Raw genomic sequence first — 14,375 nt, forward strand, 5'->3', positions numbered from 1 at the left:
TTACCAACGAATAGTGGGATTGACCGTAACATTATACGCCCCCACGGCTGGGAGGGCGAGCATGTTTAGCGCGACGCGGGCACGAACCCGCGACCCTCGGATTACGAGTCGCACGCCTTACGCGCGTGGCCATGCCAGGCCATTTACTTTTTGATTAAAAGATAATTGGATAGAAGTGTATTTCATAGTTTCAAAGCACCGAGTCGATTTTACTCATAATCTGAAAATTCATTGCTAGGAGGAAAAGAATTGGTCTCTCAGAACTAGTTCAGTCCAGAGTGGTTATAATTACAAGACATTAGACAATTGTATTGCCCCTAGAGGAAGTCTCCGGATGGGAAAGAATTAAATTAATGTTATATTGATAGATACAACATCGAACGACATTCACCGAAAACTTAGTGAAGAGTACTAAATAAACATGAGTGTTGTATAGCAAGATGATTTGGGTTGGTTGTTTTAAACATAAATCTACACAATGAACTATTTGTGCTCTATCCACTAAGGGCATTGAAACTAGAGTTTTTGTGTCGTAAGCCTGTAGACTTACTGCTGTGTCACTTTAAGGGTGTTGGCTCATTACACTTGCTGATGTTGATTTTTACTTGTAGTTGTCATTACATTTCTATTGGTCCATGGATATTTCCATTTTGTTTTAAAAAGTTTGAAAAAAAGTTCTTCATAACTCATATTTTAAGAATTTGATGGTTCTGTACTGGTTGTATCTGTAAAACTTGATATTTTGTCTTTTACACATTAATTTCACAACTGAAATATGGATAACTTATTCTTTCTTGAAAGTAGAACAAAGCAGTAATAATGTTAAAAGTCAGAAAACTGTTAAGTAAGAGGAGATAATTTTTAAACTTCCGAAACATATCAGTTCTTTAATATCAAAAATAAGAAGTGTTTCGCTACAATCACTTTGTTGAGACAAAATTTGAACTTTTCAATTTTAACTAAAAGTCATTGAACGTCGATCACTAAGCATTTCTTAGTTGTTTTGTTCACAGTTGTTTTCAATGATTTGTGGCCTATTAAATCGAAAACACACACACTAAAAGTTAATCCCTTTTTATAAAAGCAATGTATTAAGTCACATGCTGTTATGGGAACCATCTCATTCCTTGACGATTTATTGAGCCTTGTGTCCAAATTATACTAATGTCTGATACTACTATTTTCACTGTCCACAAACTTCTCCGGAGAACGTTGAAGTCATTCTTATAGCACAGATTCTTGACATCTTTTTTTGACAAATCTTTTACTGTAAAAGAACATCAACTTCCAAGACTATCGTTTAAGTAGACCAAAACAAAGAAGATTGTCGCAGTTGCATCAGGAAACTTGACAAGTGTGTATTAAAATGACTTTGTTGTGATTCCAGTTTTTTTGGTCAGCTTTTTGATGAAAATAACACTTGATATATAAACGTGACTAGAATTTTGTTTACATTTGGCTTGTGAGCTTATGTCAAGCTCAAATCCTTATTTATTATCTTGTTAGCAGTACAAAGAAATATGCATAACTTAACCACACTACATTTCTAGGATGGAGAATAACCACAAATTTCACTTCTTGGATTAAGACGTTGCTCTGGACTGAGTGGTTTTAAGGCCTCTTGCTGTAATAAAAACTCCGTGATGCAAAATTTTACAATTCATTGCAGAAAATATAATGTTATCTTTAGTAAAATGCGTTCTTTGGGTACAAAATCTCGGTTTATAAATATTCTTCTTAACAAAAAATATGTTAAAGGCCACGAATCATAAACCTATCCATGACGTCATAAGGTGCACCTTTGGCAACATGTTATTATTATATTAGCATATGTAAATCGCTTTATGAAAATTTATTAACCCTTAGTGTGCGACTAGAATGAAAATATGCGCACAATACAAATAGGTAATAAATGCCTGTGAAGACTATTCTGAAGTAAATTTGCAAATAATTGTAAGAAAAATCCTGCTTAATTCAAATTATGAAATAAGTTTAAACATATTTAATGCACTCGTGAGGTTAAAAAAATATAAACGTTTTGTTAACTCTGTTTTATTTAATATGGTGAATTACTTTCGTCTTGCCTCTTTTGTAATTTCGTTCTCTTTTATCGAGAGTAAAATATTTTGAGAGTGTAAATAAATTCTGTATAATTTTTATTTTCCATTTGCATGCGTGTGTGTGTGTGTTTTCTTATAGCAAAGCCACATCGGGCCATCTGCTGAGCCCACCGAGGAGAATCGAACCCCTGATTTTAGCGTTATAAATCCGAAGACATATCGCTTTACCGGGGGGGGGCGTTTGCGTGCAGTTTAAATTATCAGAACGATAACTCAGAGGCTAAGTTGTATTAAAATCATGCCTAAATTGAACTCTAACGAAAATCTTGAAACGTTGATAAATTATTGTGAAGCAGGATTATTGTAATGCCATTAATTAATATTGCGTTTCATCATCACACAATTAAAATTACTTTTCATTATTATGTTATGGAAAGGATAATACCTCTATTGATTTTATCAGTAATAAGTAAAACGTATTGAATGTACCATAATATGAAGGTAAAAAAATTATCTCTGTTAATGTATTAAGACTCTATTGCAGTTTTGTCTTGTTTGAATTGTTGTAGTCAAATTTCACCGATACAACGTAAAACTTTTGCTGAATTTAAGAAATAGTTATTCATGTTTCAAATCAGAATAATGTCACTTTTTAGACAAAGTAACATTTATTGGGAGAAACGTGAACTTCAGTGATATGAATACTTATTTTTCAAAATGTAATTGACAACATTTTAAGCTTTTGAGCTACTCATACCTTAACCTGTAAATATGTATAATTTAAGTACTAATCATCAAATGGTACAAAACTTTTTGGAATAATTTGCTTTCTTCACATCAGCATAAAGTACATTTACCGTTTAAGACTGCAAACCGTAATACCTGATGCACATAACAATAACAGTATTAATTCAAGAGTCTTTTTTACAAAAAAGACATATTTCTTGTTACTCCTTTGTTTCAGTAGTTTTCAATGTTTTATAACAAAACGAATTATAACTTTGTTATGTATATTATTTCACTTATAACTGTAGTTTAAAATTTTATTCTGCGTATTTCACAAATTTTAATGATCTTATGATTTGTGAGAATATGTATTTTGTCATTTCCATCAAAAGTATTATTTCAGAAACTCAAAAAATGTCTATTTTAATATTAATTGTGTAGTATTTATTTACTGTTGTTGTTTGCAGAATGAATTGTTAAATATATTCACTAATTTTATTCCTTACGTATTAGATATGGGTAGGTGTATATTTCTTATACATTAGACGATGGAAACGAATGCCTTACCCAGCAGCTATGTGTCTGGCTGTTGCTCAGGTAAGTGAGAAAATCATATAACTGTTATAGTTTGATAAAGTCGTTAATGTTCTCCTGTTTCATTAAAGTTTGTCAAAAGTGTTGACATATATGTTTTGGTTTTAAAATGTGTTTTATCTTTAGTATTTTAAATATTATTTTAGAAACATTTGCTGAGTTTGATTTATTTCTTTAAAACCACTTGTATATTATTTCACTGTAAAAAAGTATTAAGAGGTTGTTCTGCTTTTCAACTCATAGTTTCGTAGTTGATAATTTAAAATATTTATATATATATATAACCAATGTTGCAGCAGTTATGATTATGTGTTTAATATGTTTCACACTACACTCTACCGCTGTTTAAGTCGAAGAAATATTAGTGATAGACATAACAATAAGTGTATCCTGATACATGAGTATATTCGTTCTCAGCCAAGATAAGTAACTAGTTAAATGCTTTAGGACCAGCATGGCCAGGTGGTTAAGGCGCTCGACTGGCAATCTGAGGGGCGCGGGTTCGAATCGCTGTTACACCAAACATGCTCGCCCTTTCAGTCGTGTGGGCGTTATAATGTTACGGTCAATCCCACTATTCGTTGATATTATTTGAAATAATGTTTTTATGAAAGCTTATGTCATGATACGAAAAGAAACTATTGTTGTTTTATGCAAATTCTGATATATGTATCATACTGTAAGCAAAAATAAATATGTGAGCAAAAAGAACTACTGAAGTGATATAGCTACATTAGCTTGTAAAAACGAAATGTTTTGAAAATGTTCTACTACAAGTCTAAAATCAGATTAGTTTAATTCAAATCAGGTAGTCAAATATAACATGAAAAATAAGAAAGCCCTAATAATTTGATCACCAATGTTAATAGATTAAATATTATAACAGTAACCTGTATCAGTACATCTACAGGAAAATTATTATTTGTTGTTCAATTAATATCTATGTCAAAATGCTAAGATTTTATTTATTGATATGACCAAGTTAATAACATTATAATTTTTGTTTCATTTTCGCTACAGTCAGTATATAAAAAGTTATTTCTTCTAATTCAGTTTGTATCAGCTCAAATTATAGTTACTATTTGATCTATGCTATTCCAAATTGAATGACCTATCTAAAATGAAAAGATTATTTTATTTGATTGACTGACTACCAACACGGCTTTGAGGTATTAAATAAAATGGGAATAATTTTCATTTAAATGAAATTATTCTGCAAAAGTTGATAAAACTGCCTATAAATTGATAGTAAATTATTCTAGGTTTGTAGATAATAACTGCGCTCGTGTATGTTAGATATAACCGTTTTTCCGAGAATTGCGAACGCATGTTGATCCAGAATATAATATTGAGAGTTCCTTTTTAATCAACGCCAAATGAAAAATAAAACGATAATCATTTACTTCTTCATACAAGACACTGTTTAAAGACAGAGAGCGTAGTTACTAACCTAGCAGATGAAGGGTATCTGGAGGTCGAGAAACAGTTGATGTCTGGTCAGAAAGGGAAGGTCGAAACGTTGTTCTCTCTTTATCAATAAAAGTGTTAATACTCATACCACCCGTTCTGAGATACATTTTGATTTCAAGTGGGTTTCTCGTCATCAAGAATTATTCAATCCTTGCATGATTCAACTACTACGATTAAATGTTTTAAAGAAAGAAATTATGAATGATGTCTAAATGTTTTAAGATTTAATCAAATCAACCATGTTTTACATACGTGTCAAAGAGCTATTTAAGAAGAGTTTCAAAGATAATATATGGAAAATTTCTTTTCAGACATATTGTGCTACTGTACTAAAATTTATAAACACAAATACCAGTGGTTATTAATTACGACTAACTAGTTTCAGTAACACATTTACCATCATTAGTCTTCTATTACATTACGTCTTTACAAGGTTCTCTCTTCTATGTAACTTTAATCTTTTCTGACATGAAAACAAACGTATTTGCTTAAGGTAATATTATCCCATTTAAATCTTCACATAATGTGCTTTCCAAAGTCTGTTGGTTCAGGATTCTTCAGTTCAAAGTAATATTGTGCTGCAGCACAAACCTGTTTTAAGAAAATCAATTGATACTTCACAATGTTGGGGTTACTAATAAAAGTAAGATGATTGTTTGTTTTTGAATTTCGCACAAAGCTACCCGAGGGCTATCTGTGCTAGCCGTCCCTAATTTAGCAGTGTAAGACTAGAGGGAAAGCAGCTAGTCATCACCACCCACCGCCAACTCTTGGACTACTCTTTTACCAACGAATAGTGGGATTGACCGTCACATTATAACGCCCCCACGGCTGAAAGGGCGAGCATGTTTGGCGCGACGGGGATGCGAACCCGCGATCCTCAGATTACGAGTCGCACGCCTTAACACACTTGGCCATGCCGGGCCTAAAGTAAGATGAATGACTTCTATTTAATGCATGTATATATAGCTGGGCATGCTTATTTGGCTTGGCGAGTGACATCTGCACAGGTGTTTCCATGATGGTTCTTTGTCTCGGGTGTGTGTCTCTTCTCTGTTTGAGTCTGGACCGTAGCTATGGAAAATTGAGTTGAAATGTTTGGCTGCTGTCTATCATTTTTCTGAGGGGGTTAATATGTGTTAGTGATTGTGGAACCTGTAGTAGAAAGAGTCTCGTAGTGGGCACTTGTGACTTGTTGGTAATGGGACATCTTCCGTAGGAGTTAACATTGACTCCTTGGCAGTTGAAGCAACGAGTCTCCTCCCATTGTTTAAACCAGTCTGCTACCAAGTAATTCCTGTCATATCAGAAACACTTGTATTGGGGAGTACAGGTAGTCCTGATATGGCCAGTGAACATTGTTCAATCCTGTATAAATAAACTACTGTACTAACATTAAAAATCTTGAAAAAATAAGTCTATAAATCATAAACAGATGTATAAAAATTTTAATACATCACCCAAAATACAACCATATTGTATACATGTGTCAAAGAGCTACTTAAAAAGAGTTTCAAAGGTAATATGTGGCAGATCAGTCACTTGTAAAAAAAAAACAAAAAACGATGAGCTAGAAAGCTGTGGTCAATGCAGCGACTTTCCAGGATAACTTCACTCTCTGGTTCCTATCAAACTAGATAAAAATAGGCCTTATACGTGTTTTAGAATTTTGATTTGCTGTTCAGAGATTAATGTTAAAGTTTTCATAAGACGTTGATGTGTAAAAGAGTCTAGAGCAACTCATGTAAAATAACCATGAACTTTGCTTCTCTTTGTTAGACATCACTGGTCATGTTGATTGATATTTAACTTGGGTTTATTGAAAGTAGACTTTGACCAGGGCTTTAGAAACACATCATTCTCCAGGACAAAAGTACATTTGGTGCAAATCTCTTCCTGAGATAGGTGGTGAAATTTAACAAACATAATTGCTGGGAAGGGTCAGTGAAACCCAGCAGTAATATGTAACTATTAATAGGTGGCTGGTATCAATTCCATTATGATAGCTGGTGGACAGCTAGTAGATTGAGTGCTGGCTGGCTGAGGCAGATTCTTTGAAAAGCCTGGCTAGAGGCAACTTGGTAAAGAAGAATAATTTTACAGTGTTGAATTGCTGGTTGGCTAGAGATGATACTTCCTAGTGACTTAAAGTACATAAGGTTAAAATGCTGTAGAAGGTCAATATTTACTGTCGGAGTTGGACATTTCGTTCCATGTGTGTTTTAAGATTTTGATTTACTCTTCGGAAGTTAGTGGTAAGATCGTCAATTGAATAATTTATGTTCAAATCCTGACTTTTATAGAGAAGATTTACTCAGAAAGCCATGCGCGTCTTTACTAATAATACTAATAGAATAGTAGGTTGATATAAGTTAATATCTTATTGATTGGTCTAAATGGAATAATGTAACTCGAGTGATACAAATAACTTTTTAATACACATGTGACAATTAACCTAAACAGGTTCACCACCGCCAATGAAATTATTCAATAACAATGAAAAACACAAGTAAATAATGTACTAAATGACAGTGTAACTGCTCATTGTATCTATGGCATAAAAATAAAATAGGGCATTTGTGGGTTAAATGCCACAATGTCCATATACTGTTAGATCAGTCCCTTATGAAAGAAAATGATGAATGAGAAATTTATGGTCAATCTAGAGCCTTTTCAGGATAACTTTCACTCTCCAGTTCCTATCAAACTAGATAACTAGTTAGCAAAAATAGGCCTATTCTGGAAAAGTTAGTTTTGATGTTGCTCGCCAAAAATTGTTTGGCAACTGGCATAAAGCCTTGCCTCGAATACAGGCTTAAACTCTGACTATGGAATAGGCTAGGTTACAGTCTGATTTTTGCTACAGTGTCAACAGGCTCATTTGTACTAATTTTAACTTTCTTCTAATATTAACATGACTAGAAATTTAGAAAACCTGCGTAGAAATGAATGGTAACAAGAAATGGGCTAATTGTTTCTGAATGTCTAAGAAAACTAGATGGGAATTAACGTTAAATGATTTCAGACCCTTCAGAGAGCTCCGCAAATTATTATACTGACTTTATTAAATATTATATGGTCCAAACCAAGTCATATGGCTTATAAATCAGCATCGGATACAACATTTGTAGAGGGAATCCTGTGAGCAACTACAAAACTACAGCAAACCATGACTGAATCTTCAGAGTCATTTGATTTTGAACCATCTGTAAAAATGTAAACAAAAACATAAGTCAAACGAAGTTCATTGAAGTGTATGCACTTCAAACATATCAATGCTATTCAAATAATTCAAATAATGACCACAACTGGTAGTGGTAAGAAGCTACGACATTAGATAATGCCATATCATCCAATGCCAAACTAATTTCAGTTAACATATACCAAAGACAGGAATAGCAATCCACCTTTTTACAAAAAAACAAAAACAAAAAACACAGTCTCCCAAGAAATAAAAATACATTGCCAGATGGTACGTTGTATTAGAGATAAAAGATTTGTAGTATAATGCAAATACGTTACACGTTCTGAGGTGAAATGGATGCTCATGGTACTCTGTGTACAAACCTTGGACTGAAGAATTGAACTAAGCTTATTTGAAGAGCCAAAGCCAGTGCTGAAGCACAGCGTTTAACATTTCCTAGCGAAAGCATAGACCAGAGAACTATAATCCAGCTTGTCTCAAATGAGGGTGTGATGGAGTTTGAACATAAAATACCATTTGCTATACATTATGAATGTACTTTCAATTTATTTCCTTGCAGCTGTGCCATGTTTTTAAGTTTTGTTATTTCAACAAACTATGCCGTGATTAAGTAAAAAACTATTGCTTTTTTTGTTTAATGGTAGCTATAACATAACAGTTACTTGAAACTAATGAAATTCACATGATATATTTCGAGCATAGAGGTAAAATAGGATTATTTAGAGAAGCAACCATATTAAACTGTTTATTGGATTTATTTTAGCACTTGGATAAATACTCTGTGGTTTGTGTTAAATTGCCGATTTTGTGTGTTTTTTGAAAATGCGTTCATTTACTGACATAATGAGTATTTTACTGAACATTTATGATATACTTTAATTAATATATTTACAAATGCAAACACAGCTGTAATGAAAACAAATCTCCAAATTTCTGACTTACAGGAATGTTACGGAAGAATAGCCACACGATTAGGCTTAACTATTTTATATTTTACTGATTTAGGGGCGAGAGTAATTAAATGATAATGGTTATAAAATGTAGGAATAATAGTATTTTAAGCGAGCTTGATAACTAAATGGAAGAAATATTTCACAACTGATCTGTGTAGATTATCCTGAACTATAGGAAGTTGAAAGTTGTATTAAGAATCTCCATTGGAATATTCAGAATTTATGACAAAGCGTTTCAACTGACATTAGAACTTTATTCAATATGTGATTACACGATGAGTGTCTTACTAAAAAAAGTATTTCTAGGTAATAATAACTAGCTAAAACGGAAGCACAATAAAAAAGACTCCATAGGAGTAGGGTATAAAAACTGTTGCTTAGACAAATTCATTTATTAGAGCTTATTCGTAAAGTGAAGTATTGTATGATACCAAATATAACATGATAAATATTATATTGCACCACATTATGTAGTATGTTGTTCATGATGTGAAAATCAGTGACTGTCAGTTCATAGAAATATATTAAAAGTACAATGGGAATCATTGTCTGTAATTGAACCGTATACTAGATGTTAATTAATACATTATTTTTATATGTTAAGCTATAAAAATAAATAAGTAATTTTAGTAAATATCCATTGTAAACAAAATAGAAAAAATACTTCACTATTAAGCTATCTAAAAGCAATTAGATAACACTGATTAGCTGGATAAAGGGTTTCGAAAAAGCTTTAGAGAGATCTGACTTTTAAGACACATAAAAACATTAGCAATTTCATTAAAACAAACATTTTTCAAGCCTAGCATAGCTGACGTATAAATAAAATCTTGAATTAATAAGTCAGTGCATCTCGAAATTAGCATTATGTGTGTAAGAGTTATAAAGTATCTTGTAAAATGCAATCGTGATGAATATGTGACAAATGGTAATTTAATCAGGGCTTCGAAGAGAGTGTACGAGGGTCTTACTAAGTGCCTCATACTGTATGAAATACGTCAAACCCAATCTAACTGGCTAAAAGAGTAAAATAGAGTCTCAATAAAAAATACTCCATGAGAATAGGATGTAAAAGTGTTACTTAGACTAATTCATTTATTAGCTTTACTCCACCTGAGTTATCTTGAAGTTGTTTTTCAATATTATAATAATAGGTGAATACACAATACTGTGTAAAATAATTTACGATAGGCTTAAATAAACACTAAAGAAACAATATCAACGTTTCTGTGTTGATGCTGAAGTTTGATTAGTATACTGGAACAAAATTGCAAAACTTCTGACGATTTTATTGCATTTGTGTTGAATATATTTTTGTTCATTTCAGTGTTTAATATATTTTGTATATTGAATGAATTATTTCTGTGTTTCTTACTCTCGTGTAAACTTACTTGAGTTATCTGAAAATATAGTGATACCTGATATTTAAATACATCCTATTTGTAATGGTGATTAAAACATTACCTATTCCTGTTTCTTGGGTAATAATAACGATAATAAACTTCTCATTGTAATACCTGTTATTACACCTTCTTACTTTTATTGACTGACACAATGAAACATTAAGCTGTATTTTCGTTGTTTTTTGTTTTTTTTTGCAGGCTATTCTTGCTTTTGGCATTCTTCTGTGGTCGTTAGTGAACGAAGAAACAAAATGGATAATGTATATAAACTGGTTTCTAGTTACTAACGGTCAGTTTTCAAGTCGGCTCTGGACAGTTATTCTAGCATTTGTTTTAGTCCTTGTCGCTCAGCACAAAAGTGACCAAGCATTCAAGTTTCTCCGATCCATGCTTGTAGTTGGCTTTGGGCAAGTGCTTTCAGTCTCTTATAGTTAACTATTTATTTCGTACTTGATTAAGATTTTCTTATTTTACTTTTACATAAGTTTTAGTCAACTGTTAACAGCTGCAATGATTAGAAACTCTTGAATCACATCTATAAGACAGCAGTTTTAAGTGCTAGTTTTCTAGGAGACTGTTTCTTTTGTTTTTTACTCTAGCTTTGAACCTAAACAAAAGCTGCAGGTACTTTCTATTCGTTGTAACTGTAGTTTTTTGTGCATGTTGTCAGAAATTAACTGGGGAAAGAATGTAATGGAAATTAAAAACATTAACCCTAAGTGGCATTACTATGAAAATTAAATAATCATAAATTGTAGTGGTTGACAACAATTATCTCTATTTCATTTTGATCTTTGTTCAATTAGCATGTTAATTAATTCATGAAAATTGATTAGTATAGCCGAGATCAGTTTTATCATGGAAATATTTTTATTCTTTTCATCTCTCTCTAATGCTATCAAGAAAAAAAAAAGCTTGAAATTCGTTATTAATGGAGTTTTATCACATTTCAGTATGTATATCTGTAATCCGTCTCATGTTTGTGTGTATGTGCGTGTTTTCTTATGACAAGCCACATCAGGCTATCTCCTGAATCCGCCAAATGGAATCGAACCGCTGGTTTTAGCGTTGTAAAATCCGAAGACTTACCGCTGTACTAGCGGGGTACTCTCATAATTTTAAACATCTTGTTCATTACAGATGGCCAGGCATGGACAAGCTAGGGCGCTCGACTCACAATCTAAGGATCGCGGATTTGAATCCCCGTCACATCAAACATGCTCGCCCTTTAAGCCTTGGCGGCGTTATAATGTGATGATCAATCTCACTATTAGTTGTTGAAAGAGTAGCCTAAGAATTGGCGGTGGGTGTTGATGACTAACTGCCTTTGCTCTTGTCTTACACTAATAAATTAGGAACGACAACACAGATATCCCTAGTGTAGCTTTATGCGAAATGCAAAAACGGAAACAGAACAAACAAATATTTACTTAAGCCTTTCGGTCGTTAAGATACAGTTTCTGTAACGTGGATGGACAAATGAAGTGTTTCTTTATTTTTATATTCAAGTTATTAAAACATATTACAAAATTGTTGATTTTATTTAGTTTTGTATTGTATTCTTGCTAACTTCATCCACGTCACACAATACCACTCCACTTATATGTTTATAAATTCTTAAACTTGCATCTCAGATCGTTTCATGCCATGGTCAGAAAACTGGAGTGACATAAAGTTTTGCTCGACCAATCAAAGATCATATATTAATACTATAAAGGCATTAAGTTTGAAATGTAACGAACACATTTTCGAATCGTATATAATTTGAAAATTTCTTACTCGATCTTTACGAATTTCCTAATTCCACAAACTAAGTATTGTTTTTATCTTTCGAAAAACTGGTGCCACGTTTTTCTCACCAGTCGGCCCAAAATGACCAGTTGTTAACTCGCAACCTGAGGGTGAGGGTTTAAATCTCCGTCTCACCAAACATGCTCGCCCTTATTGCCGTAGTGTGACGGCCAATCTCCCTCTTCGTGCTCCCGATAATACAGCGGTATGTCTCCGGATTTACAACGCTAAAATCAGGGGTTCGATTCTCCTCGGTGGGCTGAGCAGATAGCCCGATGGCCCGGCATGGCCAAACGCGTTAAGGCGTGCGACTCGTAATCTGAGGGTCGCGGGTTCGCATCCCCGTCGCGCCAAACATGCTCGCCCTTTCAGGCGTGGGGGCGTTATAATGTGACGGTCAATCCCACTATTCGTTGGTAAAAGAGTAGCCCAAGAGTTGGCGGTAAGTGGTGATGACTAGCTGCCTTCCCTCTAGTCTTACACTGCTAAATTAGGGACGGGTAGCACAGATAGCCCTCGAGTAGCTTTGTGCGAAATTCAAAAACCAAAAAAAACCCTCTTCGTTGTTAGAAAAGTTGGTGGTGATAACTAACTGCCTTGCCTCTTGTTTTTCCCTGATAAATGAGGGAGTGCTGGAGCTGAAAGGGTGAACATATTTGATGGGACAGAGATTCGAACCCACGACCTTCATAGTGGAAGTCGAGCGACCCTAATCACCTGACCATGGCGGACCGCTTAGTAGATAGGCTTATTTCGTGTTTTTATTGCTGTCATTAGCATCGCTCTCAACATTCGTAAACCGGTCAATTGCCCATATAAGGTGATTTTTTCCTTTATTAAAAATAATATTCCAGATCAAGCCACAACGTTAATGATCTTCAGTGACTATTTGCTTATTAAATATATACCCTCTTTAAGGTTGATCCTAAAGATGAAGAAATTGATAGGACAACGAGTATTATATAACCTATTCCTACAGATCAACTGAAATTTGCTTCAGCAGAATGAAGTTGTCACCAAACGATTATACACTAAGTAAATTACAATATGATACTGTTACCCAGCCAAATCAAGTAGATTTAGGCCACGTGTGTGAACACTGTATCAGAGAGTAACTGTAAGGCAATAGCGAATGAACATATTGATCTGATCTAACAACTTCTGCTTCCTTTAAAGCCAAAACAAAGTCAAGAACTATCGCTTTATCCCATTACCTGTGACTTAATTGTAGTTGTGTTTAGAGCTGTTAGAAATGAAAACGAATATAACAATGTAATAAATCTCTGCACTACAATCTTAAGTAAGGTTTGGATGATGTTAGTCCAAAACAAGATTGGGTAGAAATTCCTTAACCTTATTAATAAATAATGCTTAATATTCTTTGAGGTGTAACTAAAACTTAAGGGACCCTCGTATATAACCTTTTTGCTTACTGACATATTCTGTCTATGAGCTTAAAATCAGCTATTCTACAGTTGAGATATTTTTTCCTATGTAGCCTGTTATTATTTTATGGATAACACAATTTAACGTCCGTATTTCTAATATTCTTTATCCAACCTAATAAAAATAATCACATCTACACAGTAATTCAACATATTGATAAGTAACTTAACATTTATAGAGTTATTATTCTCAACAGAATTTTATTAAAGTAATGTCCAATAGTTAAAATATTGGTTTGGTTTAGCAGTGTAAGACTAAAGGAAGGGCAGCTAGTCATCACACTCACCGCCAAATTGGGCTACTCTTTTACCAACGTAGTGGGATTGACCGTCACATTATAACAACCCCACGACTGAAAGAGCAAGCATATTTTGTGTGACGAGGTTACAAATCCGAGACCCTCAGATTAAGAGTCGAGTGTCTTAACCACCTGGCCATGCCGGGCCTGTTAAAATATTACTAGTTAAATATATGTAAATATTAATGGTAAACATCACTTTGCATGGCTAAATGTGACAAAAATCATATTTTGCAGTAAATATTTAACGTCAAGTGATTCTAATTTATTTGTTAAGGTTGAGTATAATTGTGTTTTAGACATGCCAAGCTATTACAACAGAATACATTAATTCGAGTATTACAATGTAAAACACTTAGTGTTGTAAGAAGAGAGAACTTGTTTATCAGTTTTGCATTTGCTAAAACATTAAACAGAACTACTTGTAAG

General features: G+C 33.4%; 1 protein-coding gene across 1 annotated transcript in view; it reads left to right on the plus strand.

Moving 5' to 3' along the window:
• The window catches only part of LOC143252932 (lysosomal cholesterol signaling protein-like), a 94,554-nt gene that overhangs the window by 53,309 nt on the left and 26,870 nt on the right, over positions 1-14,375 (plus strand). Inside the window, exons 9-10 of the mRNA XM_076505823.1 lie at positions 3,300-3,383; positions 10,610-10,818. Coding sequence (XP_076361938.1) covers positions 3,300-3,383; positions 10,610-10,818 — 293 coding nt within the window. The remainder of the gene's footprint in view (positions 1-3,299; positions 3,384-10,609; positions 10,819-14,375) is intronic.

Source organism: Tachypleus tridentatus, chromosome 6 (assembly GCF_004210375.1).
Source record: "Tachypleus tridentatus isolate NWPU-2018 chromosome 6, ASM421037v1, whole genome shotgun sequence".
NCBI lineage: Eukaryota > Metazoa > Arthropoda > Merostomata > Xiphosura > Limulidae > Tachypleus > Tachypleus tridentatus.